The sequence below is a fragment of the Paroedura picta genome, chromosome 1 (assembly GCF_049243985.1).
Source record: "Paroedura picta isolate Pp20150507F chromosome 1, Ppicta_v3.0, whole genome shotgun sequence".
Classification (NCBI taxonomy): Eukaryota; Metazoa; Chordata; class Lepidosauria; order Squamata; family Gekkonidae; genus Paroedura; species Paroedura picta.
The window spans coordinates 621,730-640,339 of NC_135369.1; the positions used below are offsets into that span (position 1 = coordinate 621,730).

The 18,610-nt window shown below is 51.6% G+C and overlaps 1 protein-coding gene across 4 annotated transcripts in view; it reads left to right on the forward strand.

Annotated features, from left to right (window-relative positions):
• Nucleotides 1–15,823, forward strand: part of NTRK1 (neurotrophic receptor tyrosine kinase 1) — a 37,755-nt gene extending 21,932 nt beyond the window's left edge. For 3 of the 4 annotated variants that reach the window (XM_077318188.1, XM_077318353.1, XM_077318417.1), the window contains 6 exons: nucleotides 1,458–1,604; nucleotides 2,395–2,525; nucleotides 2,893–3,065; nucleotides 5,086–5,326; nucleotides 7,531–7,689; nucleotides 9,776–15,822. In XM_077318188.1, coding sequence (XP_077174303.1) covers nucleotides 1,458–1,604; nucleotides 2,395–2,525; nucleotides 2,893–3,065; nucleotides 5,086–5,326; nucleotides 7,531–7,689; nucleotides 9,776–9,961 — 1,037 coding nt within the window. In that variant the 3' untranslated portion in view covers nucleotides 9,962–15,822. Of the gene's footprint in view, nucleotides 1–1,457; nucleotides 1,605–2,394; nucleotides 2,526–2,892; nucleotides 3,066–5,085; nucleotides 5,327–7,530; nucleotides 7,690–9,775 lie in introns of all 4 variants that reach the window. The other variant, XM_077318270.1, reaches the window with a different exon arrangement.
• Nucleotides 15,824–18,610: the final 2,787 nt, after the last annotated feature.

The following is an 18,610-nucleotide window of genomic DNA, read 5'->3' on the forward strand; positions in this document are numbered from 1 at the left end:
CCCCGGAGTCCATTTAAGTTTGCACCTACTGCTTCAGTGACTCCATCCAGCCACCTCATTCTCTGTCGTCCCCTTCTTCTTTTGCCCTCGATCACTCCCAGCATTAGGCTCTTCTCCAGGGAGTCCTTCCTTCTCATGAGGTGGCCAAAGTATTTGAGTTTCATCTTCAGGATCTGGCCTTCTAAAGAGCAGTCAGGGTTGATCTCCTCTAGGATTGACCGGTTTGTTCGCCTTGCAGTCCAAGGGACTCGCAAGAGTCTTCTCCAGCACCAGAGTTCAAAAGCCTCAATTCTTTGACGCTCGGCCTTCCTTATGGTCCAACTTTCACAGCCATACATTGCAACTGGGAATACCATAGCCTTGACTAAACGCACTTTTGTTGGCAGGGTGATGTCTCTGCTTTTTAGGATGCTGTCTAGATTTGCCATAGCTTTCCTCCCCAGGAGCAAGCGTCTTTTAATTTCTTTATTACCCACATGCCATATGATAAATGTAGTAAATCATAAAGCCCCTCAATGACCAAGCAGCATCCCGCCAAGGCTGCCTAGTGAGGTCATCCTTTATGGGCCCAGTGGGCCCCAAGAGAGACCCAGCAGTTCTTCATGGCAGGCTAGAAACCCATGGGAGAGCATGGCCATTCCTGCAGTTCAAAGGCAGGTCCCAGGGTAGACTGTCTTAAGCCACCATCATCTGAAGGCTCCCCACAGCACAGGGCCAGGCAATTGATGATCTAGGGCCAAGGGACCAAGCCCTATGAAGATAGGTGGAGGGACTTGGGAATTTTCAGCCTGGAGAAACGGAGGTTGAGAGGGGACATGATAGCCCTCTTTAAGTATTTGAAAGTTTGTCACTTGGAGGAGGGCAGGAGGCTGTTTCTGTTGGCTGCAGAGGAAAGGACACGCAGTAATGGGTTTAAACTAAAAGTACAACGATATAGGCTAGATATCAGGAAAAATTTTTTCACAGTCAGAGTAGTTCAGCAGTGGAATAGGCTGCCTAAGGAGGTGGTGAGCTCCCCCTCACTGGCCGTCTTCAAGCAAAGGTTGGAGACACACTTTTCTTGGATGCTTTAGGATGCTTTGGGCTGATCCTGCGTTGAGCAGGGGGTTGGACTAGATGGCCTGTGTGGCCCCTTCCAACTCTATGATTCTAGGATTCTAGGATTCTAGGATGCTTAGGGCTGATCCTGCGTTGAGCAGGGGGTTGGACTAGATGGCCTGTATGGCCCCTTCCAACTCTATGATTCTATGATTCTAGGATGCTTAGGGCTGATCCTGCGTTGAGCAGGGGGTTGGACTAGATGGCCTGTATGGCCCCTTCCAACTCTATGATTCTATGATTCTAGGATGCTTAGGGCTGATCCTGCGTTGAGCAGGGGGTTTGGACTAGATGGCCTGTATGGCCCCTTCCAACTCTATGATTCTATGATTCTATGATTTCCTGGCTTGCTTTCGCAGGGTCGGCTATGCTGGCCCAGGAGGATGCGCTGGCCATGTCGCTGCAGTTCATGAACTTGGGCACCAGCCCCCTTTCCTCTGCAGAGAGCAAGCAAGAGTCCCTCAAAACCAACTTCATCGAGAACCCCCAGTACTTCTGCAGTACGTGTGAGTGCCTCCAGGGGCTAACGGTGGGTGGGCAGGCGGGCTTGTCTGGTGTAGTTTGGTGCCAGTTTGGTGTAGTGGTTAGGAGTGCGGACTTCTAATCTGGCATGCCAGGTTCAATTCTGCACTCCCCCACATGCAGCCAGCTGGGTGAACTTGGGCTCGCCACAGCACTGATAAAACTGTTCTGACCGGGCAGTGATAGCTGCACTCTCTCAGCCTCACCCACCCCACAGGGTGTCTGTTGTGGGGAGAGGAATGGGAAGGTGACTGTAAGCCACTTTGAGCCTCCTTCGGGTAGGGAAAAATGGCATATAAAAACCTACTCTTCTTCGTCTTCTTCTTCTTCTTCTTTACCATGGATCACCACAAGAGCTCCTACTTATTTGGGGGGGGGCAGTTGGGGAGACTTTTGGAACTACTGCGAACTGCACAACAGGTCAGGCGGTCTGTAAAAGAGGGGTAGGTTTCACTGGGGCACAGAGAGGGTAGAGGCTGGGCCCCACAGGCCATGCCTGCATCTCAAGAACACAGCAGGGAACTGAGCCATTTGCTTGGGGGAAGGTCAGCTGCCAGGCAAGCCAGGGCAGAACTTCTCTGGATGCCAAAGGGACGGGGAGTTCTTGCCTATCTGCCCACTGTGTTCTTCTGCAGCACAGCTGGGTGTGGGTGTGGGGTGAGTATCCCAAAGCATCCACAAGGCAGGCTGGGCCTTGTGTCCTCCTTGCCTGGGGCCTGTCAGAGGGGACCCCTAAGTGGAGCGCACAGCCAATTGGCTCTTATATTGCTGCAGGCGTGCGCCACATCAGGCACCGGGACATCTCCCTGAAGTGGGAGCTGGGAGAAGGAGCCTTTGGCAAGGTCTTCCTCGCCGAGTGCCACAACCTAAGTCCTGCACAGGAGAGGATGCTGGTGGCCGTCAAGGTACTCTGCACCACGGCTTCTGCAGCCCTTTGGGTGGGCGGATGTGCATGCAAACAGACCCTGCACCAAAGTGTTTTGCAGGGGTTGGACTAGATGACCCTGGAGGTACCTTCCAACTCTATGATTCTATGCTTCTGTGGAAACCTGAGCTTTGTGCTGCAAAAAGGGAGCCCATTGGCCCTGTTGGTTCTTCTCCGAAGAAGCCACAGCCAGGTTGCATGAAGCATTTTCCCCATAACTGCCCCAGTCAGGTGCATGAGTGGGCATTGCAGTCTCCTGCTCTATGTTCTTTGGGGCCAGCTTGGAAGGGGGGAGGGGGAGGGGTTTGCGTGTACCCCTACTCAGAAGACCCCTCCTCCTTCTCAAGACCCTGAAAGAAGTGACAGAGAGTGCACGGCTGGACTTCCAGAGGGAGGCTGAGCTGCTGACAGTGCTGCAACATGAGCACATTGTCAAGTTCTATGGCGTCTGCACAGAAGGGGAGCCGCTCATCATGGTATTTGAGTACATGAAGCATGGAGACCTCAACCGCTTCCTCAGGTGGGTGCCCGTGCTGCCCAGCCCCCACAGGGAAATGCCTGGGAGGCAGAAGGGGTGGGAGTGGGAGGGAGAGGAGGTGGAGACGTGTTGTCAAGCACTGACAAAACTCACAACAAAACTTCTATGAAAAGAAAGCTTTAATTGGAAGTAGCTCAGATCAGTAGCTTAGAGCCTCTTGTGGCGCAGGGTGGTAAGGCAGCAGAAATGCTGTCTGAAACTGTCTGCCCATGAGGCTGGGAGTTCAATCCCAGCAGCCGGCTCAAGGTTGACTCAGCCTTCCAGCCTTCCGAGGTTGGTAAAATGAGTACCCAGCTTGCTGGGGGGTAAACGGTAATGACTGGGGAAGGCACTGGCAAACCACCCTGTATTGAGTCTGCCATGAAAACGCTAGAGGGCGTCACCCCAAGGGTCAGACATGACTCGGTGCTTGCACAGGGGATACCTTTACCTTTAGCTCAGATAACTGTAACGTTCGAAGTCAGATCTGTTTGATACAAGAACAGCAGGCACTTATCAATACTTTTCTCCCGCCCAAAACTTGAGCGTTCCCAAGGGAGGGGGGAAACCCCTCACCCTGGTGCCATCCCAGGCTTCCTGCCAAGGTGTTGAAGTTAGCGTGGCCGTGGTCAGGCCGGCGCCTCAGTCTAGCTGATAAGCTGTTTACAGGAACCGCAGGAACTGGGCAACATTGTTTCACAGTAGGGGGAATATGCAGTGTGAAAATGCAAAGATCAAAGCCAGGGGAATCAAAGGAAAACTACAAGCAGGGGTTTTAGTTACATGGGAATGTTGTGGTTACATGGGAATGTTCCAGGAAAGGCACAGCACAGACACAGCAACCAAGATGGAGTCAGACAGGTTAATTGAACAGTAATCATGGCAGAGAACAGGGACTGATCCTGACAAGTGTGGGGGGTGGGCTCCAATAGAGGCTAGTTCCCCCTCTCGTTCAAGGCCCACATCCCCCTCTTGGCTGGGTTGGCAGCAAGAACAGAACAGCCCCGCAGAGGCATCCCAGGGCCCACTTTGCTTCCTGGTGCTCTTGGTGCATGGAAAGGTCCCCGCTGGAGCTTCTTCTCCCAGCCTGCCCCCCCCCCCACTTTTGCCACCTCCCCCCTCTGCTCCATTATGGCAGGAGCCCCCTCCCCCCCCACTAATGCAATCTTCCCTTGCAATATTGATTAGATTAACTGTCTGAGAGGCTCAAATTGAGGGAGATTGGCCATCAGCGGGAATCAGCAGCGGCTCTTCCAATTGGCCCCCCAGGTATTGCCAGCAGCCAGGAGCTGCCGAGGGCCCTGCAGAGCGTCTCTGGGATGAGCGAGCCAGCGAGCTCAGCAGCACGCCTTTGATGATTATTGTTATCAGAACTGGCATTAATGGCTGGGCTTTAGTAAGGCCTGGGGGGCCTCATCTGCCACTGTCAGCCACGTTTTGTATCAAGCCTGGCGCTGCCCTGTGAGCAGCACGGGGGTGAGGGGCACTGCTTTGGGAAGGGACGAAGATTCAGGGAAGCCCTGGGAGAATGGGGGGGGCATTGGGAGGCCAATTTCTCGTCCCCCCCACCCTTGATCATTTCCGGTGTCATAAGGAATGGCTCCCAATCATGCAGGCTTTTTTGTGATAAGAGGCTCTGCATGTGGCCACTCTTCTCTCCTGTGGTCCCCCTATGGTCCCCGGGCACACCTCAGGCAGCTCCCCCACCTCCAGTGCCCTGGCCAGAGGGGAATGGTCTACTTTGCTGGAATCGGCCTCCGGCCATTGCCATGCGAGGAGGAGCAGCCATGCTGCCCCTTCACACCCCACTTCAGCTGCTGGATTTGCGCCATCTTAGAATCACAGCGGAAAAACCCTTTAAGCCGGATTTGGGTTTTCCAGGGCAGAGGGGTGCACCACTACTCTTGGCACAAGAGAAGGCACTCATGATCCAAAGGCACGGTTTCCCCACCGGGCTCCTGAGGCCAGGCTAGTGCTGACCCCGCACCAACCCCGCCTTCCCTCCCTTCCTCCCTGCCGGCAGGTCCCACGGGCCGGATGCCAAGATCCTGGACAGCGGGAGCAGCCAGTCCTTTGGGCAACTGACACTGAGCCAGATGCTGCACATCGCAACCCAGATCGCCTCTGGAATGGTCTACCTGGCCTCCCTGCACTTTGTGCACCGGGACCTGGCCACGCGCAACTGCCTGGTTGGCCACAGCCTGGTGGTGAAGATCGGGGACTTTGGCATGTCCCGTGACATCTACAGCACTGACTACTACCGGGTGAGTAGTGCGCCGAATGAGGCCCGCTGGAGGCAGCTGTAACGAGGATCTGTGCAGAGCGCGGTGGCTGTCTGGTCAGGCAGTGGAATCACTTGGGTATTGTCCCGAGTGGCAGGTGGCAGGAGCAAGCTGGCAGTCCCCGGCAGGAGTGTTGCTTCTTTTGAGGGGCAGAAAGCCTGGCTGGTACAAGACTGCGCCGGCTCACCCCACCCCACCCCACCCCACCCGCTCTAGGAACCTGACTCCAGCTGGCTGCTCCCTGATCTTACATTGCAGCTGCTGCAGCGGCCAAGGGAGCCTCACGCTGCTGCAGAGCAGAGCCGCTGGCCCATCAAGGGCTGCCTCTTTTCCCTCAAGGGCTCTGAAGGGATTTGCCTCTGCGCCAGGCAGGGAATCCACCGGGGCCACTCCTGGTTATCTTTTTCCCTTTTAGCTTCTGCCCTGGACCTCGATTCATATTTAATGGGGCCTGTGGTGGAAAAACCTGTAAGCACTTAGGCAATGGAAACGCAGGAGGCCTGGCCGGGGGTGGGGGAGGAGGGAGTTTCCATTAAATGGTTAATTAAAGAGGGGAGAGAGGCAGAGAGTGGGAAAGTCTGAGCCGGATGGAGCCAGGAAAGTTCCCGGCTTCTCCCGGAGCTGTCTGCAGCTGCTCTCCAAAGTGCCTGTGGCTCCCTGGCCTGCCTTCCCCGGGCACCAGTAGTCTCTTCCTTGCTCTCCAAGCAGCCCATGTTTGAAGTGAGGTGGAGCGATCTCCTTCCCCACCCGCAGCTCAAAGGCAGGGCCCACCTTTCTCACCTCCTGGCAGGAGCCACTTATGGGAAAACTGTCAAGGGATGGGACGGGGGGGGGGGGGAACAGAGTAGGAGACAGTGCAGGTTGAGAGTGTCCGAGGATGTAAACTGCCAACGGCAGGAGAGTGGAAAAGCCAAGCTGGTCTGCCAATGGTGCCAGCTGTGGAAAGAGATGGGGAAGGATCAGGGCCTTCCCATTCGTGGGAAGACATGATGGCCTTCTCAGGGGGCCAAGTGGCACAGCCATTCTCCTCACAAATGGTGGCCAAAGGTGAGGAAGGGGCCCCTCAGTGACACAGGCTTTCTCGTGGGTGGGGTGGGGTGGGGTGAGCTCTCCTTGGGAGGTTAGGGGGCAGAGACTGGAGGCTCACCAGACAGCCAGGCAGATTCTGAATTGAGGCAGAACCTGAGAGGGAGAGGGTGAACCAGGGTTCAGCTCCCATCGTGCTTTCTCATGTGCCCAGGGCAATGCCGATTGGTTAGCACTTCGTGGTCAGGAAGGCATTTGGATCCCCCAGGGAGCTTAGAGGCTTTTTGCTTCCTTTGGGTGTGGAGCCAGAGTCACTGGGGAGTGGGAGCAGGAAGGTACTTGAGAGTTTCCTGTGTTGTGCAGGGGGTTGGGTTAGATGGCCTTTGTGGTCCCTTCCAGCTTTATGTTTCCATGTTTCTATTTCTGTGTATTATAAAACCAAACCTCTGGGTTTTTATATCCCACTTTTTACTTCCTGAAGGAGTCTTAAAGTGGCTTACAAACATCTTTCGCTTCCTCTCCCCCAACAAGACACCCTGTGGGGTAGGTGGGGCTGAGAGAGCCATCTCTCTTAACCACCACATCAAGGAACAGAACTTTCCTTTCCAACCTGGTATACTGTGTGCAAAAAATTTTCACAGTCAGAGTAGTTCAGCAGTGGAATAGGCTGCCTAAGGAGGTGGTGAACTCCCCCTCACTGGCAGCCTTCAAGCAAAGGTTGGATACACACTTTTCTTGGATGCTTTAGGAAGCTTAGGGCTGATCCTGTGTTTAGCCAGGGGTTGGACTAGATGGCCTGTATGGCCCCTTCCAACTCTATGATTCTATGATTCTATGATTTCCTAGAGGAAGCACCACCCTGTGGGCACATTCTGGGGGCTGGCACAGGCCTTGAGTTTGTGACAGCTGACCTTGTGTCCTCCCACCCACCCCACTGAATGGAGTGCCTAGCCTTTTTTGGGAACTGAGTGTGGAAAATATCACACAGCCTCTGCTGTGAGACCTAAGAGCTGTGAAAAACCTGTGGAAGCATGAGGATCTCTTTTGCAAAGTTTCTTTATTTGGAGGAGACAAGTTTCTTGGCCTATCTTGCCATACCCCCTCCCCCCCACACACAGGGCCTGCCAGCTGCTGCTCACCTTCTGTCCCTTTCTCTGCAGGTGGGGGGGCGGACAATGTTGCCCATCCGCTGGATGCCCCCGGAAAGCATCCTGTATCGGAAGTTCACCACAGAGAGTGACATCTGGAGCTTCGGAGTAGTGCTGTGGGAGATTTTCACCTATGGGAAGCAGCCATGGTACCAGCTCTCCAACACTGAGGTGAGCAATGGAGTGGAGCCCCACTCCGAACAAGCAGGGGCCTCTGTTTATTGAAGCCAATGTTTTAGTGCAGATCCCGAAAAAGCGAGCAATCCTAAGTCAGTCTATGCAGAAGTATCTCTGGACTCTTGTTGTCAGAGACTGTATTGGTGACCTCCCCCCCAGGACAGATACTATCATGAGTCATGTACAGATGTTCACTCCCCACGTTGGGAGGGAGAGCCAGCACAAATGCAGCCTGGGCTCTGCCTCCACAACACCAAGCATGGGCCTGCCCATGGCTAAAGTGCAGAGGCTAAAGTACCTGACGCACGTGCAAAGCTTCCCTAATGGCCAGCGAGGGTTTGCATGCAAGCTCTTCATCCGCATGTTGGGCCCATTTCATGATGGCACAGAAGCAGGGGCCAAGGCAGCACATTTGTGCCCCCTCCAGGTGGTGCACAGTGGGTGAGCGCTCACGGGGGGTGGTCTGTGGAGGCTCGACTCTTCTGCTTCCTAGGGCCGGGCCTGGGAGCCTGGGTTCTCCCAGGGGTTTCACTGGAATAGGCTGCCTAAGGAGGTGGTGAGTTCCCCCTCACTGGCAGTCTTCAAGCAAAGGTTGGATACACACTTTTCTTGGATGCTTTAGGATGCTTAGGGCTGATCCTGCATTGAGCAGGGGGTTGGACTAGATGGCCTGTATGGCCCCTTCCAACTCACAGAATCACAGAATCATAGAGTTGGAAGAAGCCATACAGTTGGAAGATGCCTGTATGGCCCCTTCCAACTCTATGATTCTATGATTCTATGTGGGCCATGTGGGAAGAGATACTTTGCGGGCTCTCGCACACAGTTTAGCCAAGAACCCATTTCGCTTGGCAATCACATGACCTCAGTGGGTCGCAAGTCTCACCAGGAAGGGAAAGGGAAAGAGCAAGCCTCTATCATTAAGAAGAAGAAGAAGAAGAGTTGGTTCTTATATGCCGCTTTTCCCTACCCGAAGGAGGCTCAAAGCGGCTTACAGTCGCCTTCCCATTCCTCTCCCCACAACAGACACCCTGTGAGGTGGGTGAGGCTGAGAGAGCGCTGATATCACTGCCCGGTCAGAACAGTTTTATCAGTGCCGTGGCGAGCCCAAGGTCACCCAGCTGGTTGCATGTGGGGGAGCGCAGAATCGAACCTGGCATGCCAGATTACAAGTCCGCACTCCTAACCACTACACCAAACTGGCTCTCTTCTTGCTGCCCAGATTTCTGAGAAGTACCACCAGGTGCATCTGGGGTCCCTTTAAGGCAGGTGCCCCTCGACATTCAGGCTACAGGAGGCTGGGGCATCACAAAGAGATTGCTGAGGGTTGCAACTCCCTGGAGAGGAAGTGTTGTTGCTGGGGAGTGCAGGCTAAGGAGGAATGCTTGGCTGCCCCCCCCCCGCTCATGGGCAATCTGCTGACCTCTGGCTGGACAGGATTGACTTTCTTCTGAGCTGCTCTTGACATTGCTGTGATCCCTCAAACCCCCCCCCCCAAAAGTGGAGAGCCAAAGGGACCCCAGATGCACCTGGTGGTACTTCTCAGAAATCTGGGCAGCAAGAAGAGTTGATGCCCCCCCCCCCAGTTATTGTGCTGGCTGACAGCCAGAAGCTGTTGTGCCCCCAAGTTCTCTGGGAAATTTCATAAAACGGGAGAGCTGTTTGATGACAGGGTGGGGGTGGGTCATGCTCTTTCCAGGAAGCCTCAGGAATTTTCCTGGCATCCCTGCTGCCCATTTCTACTCAATAAGCCAGCGTTGGGGGAATGGGACACATTGGCCTTCCAGGTGGCCAGAAGGGGACACATTGGCCTTCCAGCTAGCCTAGCAGGGGAAAGTGTTTGTCTCTGTCTGAGGAAGTGTGCATGCACTTGAAAGCTCACAACTTGAATAAATCTTTGTTGGACTTTAAGGTGCCTGATTGGACTCAATTTTTGTTGTATTACTTCAGACCAACATGGCTACCCACTTGAATCTGTCTCTGTAAGTCTGATTCTCCGTGGGTGCCCTGCTGGGATTCCTCCCCCACTGCTACTGGCTTCAGCTGTCTCCTGCTTCTCTGTCTCCATCCCACCCTACAGGCCATTGAATGCATCACCCAGGGCCGAGAGCTGGAGAGACCCCGGACCTGTCCTTCAGAGGTCTATGACATCATGCAGAGCTGTTGGCAGAGAGAACCACAACAGAGGCAGACCATGAAGGACATCCACAGCCAGCTGCAAGTCCTGGCCAAGGCCCCCCCAGTCTACTTGGACATCCTCAGCTAAGGGGGAGGTGGGAGAGAGCACCCAGCTTCTCTGTCTAGTTGTGGAGGGGGGGAAGCACCTTGCTGTCAGCCACTGGGGATGCTGCATGAGAGACACAAGAGCCTCCCCCCCCACACACACGCACAACCCAAGGAGAGGCTGCTGAAGTCTATCTAAGGTTTTCCTGACCTACCTCTGGGACTGGAGGGGGAGGACAGCTTTGCCACCTGCAGAGAGCGGCCTGGCCACCCTCACAGAGGCTCAAGGCACGGACTGGACTCTGATGGGCTGCCTCCACCTTGGCAGCCGTTTGCCTCAGACAGTAACAAACAGCCACACGCCAGAAGGTGCACCATTGCCGTCAGTGGAAGGGGACCGTTCTGTGTGCCTGTGTGTGCATGACTGTGTTGCAAACGCTGGTTGTGAGGGTTTAATGCCCACCTGGGGGGGGGGGGGGCTTGGGACACAGCTGTCTTGCAACTGAGGAATACTTATAGTTCTAAGCTCTCGATGTATATTCTATCAATAGCTTCTGACAGGGGGTGCCCTTTAAAGGAAATGGGTCCCTGAAACAGGTGCAGAGGAGTCCAAGGCTGGTTTGGGGTGGCTGAAGAGTGAGGGAAGGGTGTGTGTGTGTGTGTGTGTGTGTGTGATTGCTTAGGACTATTCTGGGGGTGGGTGGGTTTGGGGCTACAGACCAAACATGCAACTATCATTTGAACTAAACCAAAGATCTGCTTGTGGGTTTCTGCTTCATATAAAGTTGAATCTGGACGTTACTGCAACTGAAGCAGATGCTTCTTTCTGCCACATGAACTGCTTGAACATTAGATCAGCCATCCTGGTCCAGAGGGGAGCCCATGAGCCCAGAAGCACCAACAGCCCTCCTCGCCAGGTCAGGGATGAATGAACTCAGCCAGGACTCTGAGTCATGAGCACATGGACATGAAGGACACCCTTGGTCCCACCAACGATCAGACTGGCAGTGGCTCTGCCTGATCCTGTGAATCGGAGACACTGCTACCAAGCAGAGGATCTCCCCATGAGCCACCCCCCCCCATTTATGCTTTTCAAATGTCAGACTGGAGATTTAGCAGACAAAGATTAAAACATACTACATGCCATGAAGATACTACATCTACAGGCCTTGGTCCACCACTGACACAGTCCTAAATGTGTTTATTCAGAAATCCTCATGAGAACAACAGAAGTAATTCCTGTAAAGCTAGTAGGTACCAAGGAGCTTCCGTAGGAAGGGTAACGGAAGCCAGCTTTTTGTGGAGAGCCCAAAGGTCCATTTCATCCCCTGTGCTCTTTGGAATCCCTCTCTTGAGGCCTCAGAGCCACCCGTTGAGTAGACAGAAGCCTCGGGAGTCATCCAGGCCAACCCCTGCTCACTGTGGAAATGCACAGCAGAGAGATCAGAGTCCTGCAGGCTTTGGGTAGGCATCTGGACTGGAGGCGCAAGAGATGCACCTCACAAGTCTTCCTGCTACCCTGCTAGTCAGACTAGATGTCCCGAAGAAGGGAGCTTGCCTAGAATCATAGCACAGAAATATAGAATCATAGAGCTGGAAGGGACCTCCAGGGTCATCAACCCCTGTAGAACACAGGAAACTAATTATCTGCCCACCCACAGTAACCCCAATTCCAGACCCAGATTGTTGTTGTTGTTAGGTGCGAAGTCGTGTCCGACCCATCGCGACCCCGTGGACAATGATCCTCCAGGCCTTCCTGTCCTCTACCATTCCCCAGAGTCCATTTAGTTTGCACCGACTGCCTCAGTGTCTCCATCCAGTCACCTCATTCTCTGTCGTCCCCTTCTTCTTTTGCCTTCAATCGCTCCCAGCATTAGGCTCTTCTCCAGGGAGCCCTTCCTTCTCATGAGGTGGCCAAAGTATTTGAGTTTCATCTTCAGGATCTGGCCTTCTAAGGAGCAGGCAGGGCTGATCTCCTCTAGCACTGACCGGTTTATTCGCCTTGCAGTCCAAGGGACTCGTAAGAGTCTTCTCCAGTTCAAAAGCCTCAATTCTTTGACATTCGGCCAACTTATGGTCCAACTTTCACAGTCGTACATTGCACCTGGGAAGACCATAGCCTTGACTAGGCACACTTTTGTGGGCAGGGTGATGTCTCTGCTTCTTAGGATGCTGTCTAGATTTGCCATAGCTTTCCTCCCCAGCAGCAAGCGTCTTTTAATTTATTTGCTGCAGTCCCCATCTGCAGTGATCTTGGAGCTCAGGAAAATAGAATCTGTCACTACCTCCATTTCTTCCCCATCTATTTGCCAGGAATTGAGAGGGCTGGATGCCATGATCTTTGTTTTCTTGATGATGAGTTTCAAGCCAACTTTTGCACTCTCCTCCTTCACCCGCATCAACAGGCTCTTTAGTTCCTCTTCACTTTCTGCCATGAGAGTGGTATCATCTGCATATCTGAGGTTGTTGATATTTCTCCCTGCAGTCTTGATCCCAATTTGTGCCTCATCTAACCCCACCTTTTTCATGATGTACTCTGCATACAAGTTAAACAGGCAAGGTGACAGTATACAGCCGAACTCCTGTGATTCCATGCCCAGTTCTCAGGCCCATTCCGCACCAGGATCAATATGGCAAATTGGTTTCGGAAAGAAAAAATGCAATTTTAAATAGTGGAATTCGTCGTTATGCATACCTGCCTTTGTAGTGGAATCCAGTCGTGTTTCAATCGTTTCCCACAGGTTTCCGGTTTCGGCAAAAATCGCTAGGAAGGAAGCGATATTTGCCGTGCTTTGTCCTGCCCCTGGCCATCAATCAAATGAGCAGCCAATGGGCGGGTGTTACCAAGCTCCGAAAAAGCCCCTTTGCCTTTAAGAACAGGTTTAAAAAAAACAACAACACACGTAGCAACGAATCTACGTTGATTCGTTGCAACGGAGAGACCCATCTAGCTGGCAGGTGGTGTATGAGCTGGCGATTCATCGTTGCCACGCTCCCCCGAGTGAAAAAAAAATCCCCCCCCCGTGCATGGGCACGATTTTCTGCCGAAAATAAAGGGAACTAGCAAACGGGGCTTGTGTTGTGCTTGGTGACTTGAGACAAGCTTTAAAGCAGCTCTGTGTAGGGACTGCAGCCGGAGAAGCCTCGCTGGGTGAATGAAGGCTCGCCGGTTCGTTGCTCTCCGCTCGCTCTGAGAAAAAAAAATGGCGATCGCTTCGCCTGAAGATCAGAGGAGAGAGCCAGGGGGAGGGACTTTGCTGAAACCGCAACAATGGTAACGCACAGAACTTTTTCGCTAGTGTTGCAGATTGGTTGCAAGAGTGTAGCGCTTTTCGGAGGGTGAATCCACTTTTTGGGATTTCCCTTTAAGCGCTACAACGAAGCGCTTTTTGCTGATTGGTTTCAGTAGTGTGGCAGATTGTGTGTGACGTCGTGCATAACTGCAAATTAGTAGCGAATACAATTTGCCACACTCCTGCCACTTTGAACTCATGTGGAATGGCTCTCACTGTTGCTTCTTGACCTCCATATAGGTTTCTCAAGAGACAGATAAGATGCTATGGCATTGCCATCTCTTTAAGAACTTGCCACAATTTGTTGTGCTCCACACAATCAAATTAGCATAGTCAATGAAGCAGGAGTAGATGTTTTTCTGTAACTCCCTAGCTTTCTCCAGCGTATGTCGGGAATTTGATCTCTAGTTCCTCTGCCTCTTCGAAATCCTGCCTGTACTTCTGGAAATTCGCGGTCCACATATTGCTGGAGCCTAACTTGTAGGATTTTGAGCATAACTTTGCTAGCATGAGAAATTAGTGAAATGGTGCAGTAGTTTGAACATTCTTTGGCATTGCCCTTCTTTGGGATTGGAATGTAAACTGACCTTTTCCAATCCTGTGGCCATTGTTGAGTTTTCCAAATTTGCTGGCATATTTAGTGTAGCACTTTTACGGCATCGTCTTTTAAGATTTTGAATAGACCCAGATAATCCCCTACAAAAAAACAAGAGTCCCTGACCAGTCTTGCTTGGAAGAAATTCACCTCCCAACCCCAAAGTAGTGATCAGCATTTCCCAGGGCATGCCAGAAAGGGGCATGAGAGCCAAACACATTCTTCCTCAATTTGGATAAGTGAAGCCCATCGTATGCTAGCAGGCCATCTTCTAGAAAACCTATCCCAGGATCCCAGATTCCAACTACCACCTGTCTGGGCCACCAAGGCAGCCAGTGGTTTACCACAATTACTTTCAGCTCCTGACTTATTCCTCTTCCCCTGACAGGCAGGATTGAAGAAAGAAACACTTGTGCTCCTAAGATCTTTGTACTCAGCCTTAATACACAAAATTGTGTTGATGGATGTGTCGTTCATTCCCACATGGACCATCAAAAATCAGACAGTCACCAATGACCAACATTTTCCTTTTCCTTCAAATGCCATTTTCTCCTGTCCCCATGCCGTCTTCATTCTGTCTTTGAATTGATTTCACCAAGTTTCTATAATGCCTATTAGGTCATAGTTGCCTTCCTCTATCAGGAGTTCTAGTTCTTCCTGCTTGTTTTGCACACTCTGTGCATTAGTGTAGAGATATAATCCTTCATTTGTGTGTTCCAAGGTTTTAGTTTTTGAATATGCCTGTAAATTAATGATTCCCTGCTCATGTGCCATTCCCTGTTACTCTGCAATGTTCCCATCTACAGTTACTGTCATCAAACTACGTTTTGAATTTCTTGTTCCCTATTGGATTTAGTTTAAAGCCCTCCTCACCAGGTCTGCAAGGCTCTTTGCAAACACATTTTTCCTACCCTCATCATAAATGATTTGTATGAAGGAGGGGTGAATTTCCTGGCCAGAGATTCTGTGTTTTTAGGGGAGGGCATCATCTGTGCATGGAATTGGGGTTACTGTGGGTGAACTGATCGCTGTGAATTTCATGCATTCTGCAGGGGGTTTAATTACATGACCCTGGAAGTCCCTTCCAACTCTGTGATTCTACAACAGTGTAAGCCATGGTCCAAAAATCCAAACCTTTCCCGATGATGCCAATGATGTAGCCGACAATTATTTGCATTATTTTTCTTTCCCTTCTTAAGCCATTGCCATTAGCAGGAAGAATGGATGAAAACACAAACTGTGTTCCCAGGCCCTTCGCTTTTATCCCCCATAGGCACATAGTCTATTTTCCAAGAGGTTGCGGAACCGTTAACAAGTATCCTCTGGCCCCCACCTGGTGGAATGAGTTGCTGGGAGAGCTACAGGCGCTGCGTGAGCTTGTGGCGTTCGTTCCCCAGGGCCTGTAGGACAGAGCACCAGGTATATGGTTAAGGTCAGTGCAGTCAGAAGATCAGATCCCCCCCCCCCCCGAGGAAGATGTACCACCATACTGGTGACCAGCAGATGCTGTTCCCCTTGACGCCCGGCTGGCAGTCAGCCATGATGGGGGGAGGGTTGATTTTTTACCACTGTATTGTTGTAGTTGTTTTAATGGGATTTTACTGGGGGGTTTATTGTAATTGGGGATCACTTTTGTAACCCGCCACGAGGTGCATGTTGAGAGTGGTGGGAAATAAATTGAGAAATAAATATTATGAACACAGAATCATAGAGTTGGAAAGGGCCATACAGGCCATCTAGTCCAAGCCCCTGCTCAACACAGGATCAGCATCCTAAAGCATCCTAAAGCATCCAAGAAAAATGTGTATCCAGGTATGGTCTGACCAGTGCCCTATACCAGTGGTCCCCAACCTTTATTAGGCTGGGGACCGGCAGGGCATCGGGCCGCGCCCACACGGGCCACGCCCATGCTTCGGGCCACGCCCGCGGTCTGCGCCTGCGGATCTGGCCGCGCCCGGCCGCGCCCGCGGACCGCGCCCGCGGATCTGGCCGCGCCTGCGCCCGGCCCTGATTCCCTCTCTCCGCCCTCCCGCAGTAAGTAGCTTCCCAGGCCGCATGCTTGCGGGGGGGCGGGGAGAGGGAGCCGCGGCCCGGCGCCATGGCCTTTGCGGCCCGGCGCCGGGCCGCTGCCCGCAGGTTGGGGACCACTGCCCTATACAATGGGACTATGACATCTTGTGATTTTGATGTGATGCTCCGGTTGATACCCAAAATGTAATTTGCCTTTTTTACCGCTGCATCACACTGCCTGCTCATGTTTAGTTTACAATCCACAAGTACCCCAAGGTCTCGTTCACACACAGTGTTACCTAGAAGCGTATCCCCCATCCAGTAGGCATGCTTTTCATTTTTCTGACCCAGATGCAGAACTTTACTCTTATCTTTATTAAATTGCATCTTGTTCTCATTAGCCCATTTTTTCATTGTGTTCAGATCTCGTTGGACTCTGTCTCTATCTTCTGGAGTATTTGCCAGCCCTCCCAATTTGGTGTCATCTGCAAACTTGATGAGTAGTCCCTCCACCCCTTCATCTATCATTAATAAATATGTTAAAAAGCACCGGACCGAGCACCAAGCCCTGAGGTTCCCCGCTACTCACCTCCCTCCAGTCTGATGAAACACATAGAATCATAGAATCATAGAGTTGGAAGGGGCCATACAGGCCATCTAGTCCAACCCCCTGCTCAATGCAGGATCAGCCCTAAGCATCCTAAAGCATCCAAGAAAAGTGAGTAACAAGAAAAGATTTTTCAGTTATGTGAGGAGCAAACGGGGAGGGGGGGTGCCTTATGAGTGCCATACCATTGCCCCACCTCTCCCATAATATTCCTGCCCAATTTTTGCAAGAGGTGAGCTGCGCAGCAGTGAGGTTGCCTCACAACTTTGTGTTCGGCCTATTTTCGTAAATTCTATCAAGAAATATCTTTTGGACGCTGAGCCCTTAACGTCTCCTCTGTCGGCATGCAGATCCAATTGGGTCACCTGGTAGGGGTGCCTCCCAGAGATGTCTTGCCTCTGCCAGGCCTTCTTTCCCAGGCACTGACTGACCAGTGCTGGGCCTAGGACGCAGATGGGACATATGTTGAACAAACCCAGGAGTTGCCATTAGACATGACCAAAACATCAGTGTCAGAAGTTAATCTTCAATCATCAGAAAGGTCAAAGCTGAGAGTGAGGTAAGATTGGCCAGGGAAGCCCAGTGTAACAATAAAAGATTTTTCAGTTATGTGAGGAGCAAATGTAAAGTAAAGGAGGCAATAGGCCCGCTGTTGGGTGCGGATGGACAAACTCTAACGGAAGATGCAGAGAAAGCAGAAAGGCTTAGTGGCTATTTTTCATCTGTTTTTTCCCACAGGTCAAAGGGTTTAGGCACATCTAGAGATGGCAGTAGCCAAAGGATAGTGTCTGGGTGGCAGGTTAACATGGATAGAGAGGTTGTTGAGAGGCATTTAGCTGCACTGGATGAGTTCAAATCCCCTGGGCCGGATGAAATGTACCCGAGAGTGCTCAAAGTACTTTCCAGAGAACTTGCACAGCCCTTGTCCATCATCTTCGGAACCTCTTTAAGGACTGGAGATGTCCCGGAGGTCTGGAAGAGAGCAAACGTTATTCTGATCTTCAAAAAAGGGAGGAAGGATGACCCAGAAAACTACAGACCAGCGAGTCCGACCTCTGTTGTGGGGAAGATAATGGAGCAGATATTAAAGGGAGCGATCTGCAAACATCTGGAGGACAATTTGGTGATCCAAGGAAGTCAGCATGGACTCGTCTCCAACAGGTCCTGCCAGACTAACCTGGTTTCCTTTTTTGACCAAGTAACAGGTTTGCTGGATCGTGGAAATTCAGTTGATGTCATTTACTTGGATTTTAGTAAAGCTTTTGACAAGGTTCCCCATGATGTTCTGATGGATAAGTTGAAGGACTGCAATCTGGATTTTCAGATAAGTGGATAGAGAACTGGTTAGAGAACCGCACTCAAAGAGTTGTTGTCAATGGTGTTTCATCAGACTGGAGGGAGGTGAGTAGCGGGGTACCTCAGGGCTCGGTGCTCGGCCCGGTACTTTTTAACATATTTATTAATGATCTAGATGAGGGGGTGGAGGGACTACTTATCAAGTTTGCAGATGACACCAAATTGGGAGAACTGGCAAATACTCCGGAAGATAGAGACAGAGTTCAACGAGATCTGAACACAATGGAAAAATGGGCAAGAGAACAATTTAATAAAGATAAGTGTAAAGTTCTGCATCTGGGTCAGAAAAATGAAAAGCATGCCTACTGGATGGGGGATACGCTTCTAGGTAACACTGTGTGTGAACGAGACCTTGGGGTACTTGTGGATTGTAAACTAAACATGAGCAGGCAGTGTGATGCAGCGGTAAAAAAGGCAAATGCCTTTTTGGGCTGTATCAACAGGGGCATCACATCAAAATCACAAGATGTCATAATCCCATTGTATACGGCACTGGTCAGAGCACACCTGGAGTACTGTGTGCAGTTCTGGAGGCCTCACTTCAAGAAGGACGTAGATAAAATTGAAAGGGTACAGAGGAGAGCGACAAAGATGATCTGGGGCCAAGGGACCAAGCCCTATGAAGATAGGTTGAGGGACTTGGGAATGTTCAGCCTGGAGAAAAGGAGGTTGAGAGGGGACATGATAGCACTCTTTAAGTATTTGAAAGGTTGTCACTTGGAGGAGGGCAGGATGCTGTTTCTGTTGGCTGCAGAGGAGAAGACACGCAGTAATGGGTTTAAACTTCAAGTACAACTATATAGGCTAGATATCAGGAAAAAAATTTTCACA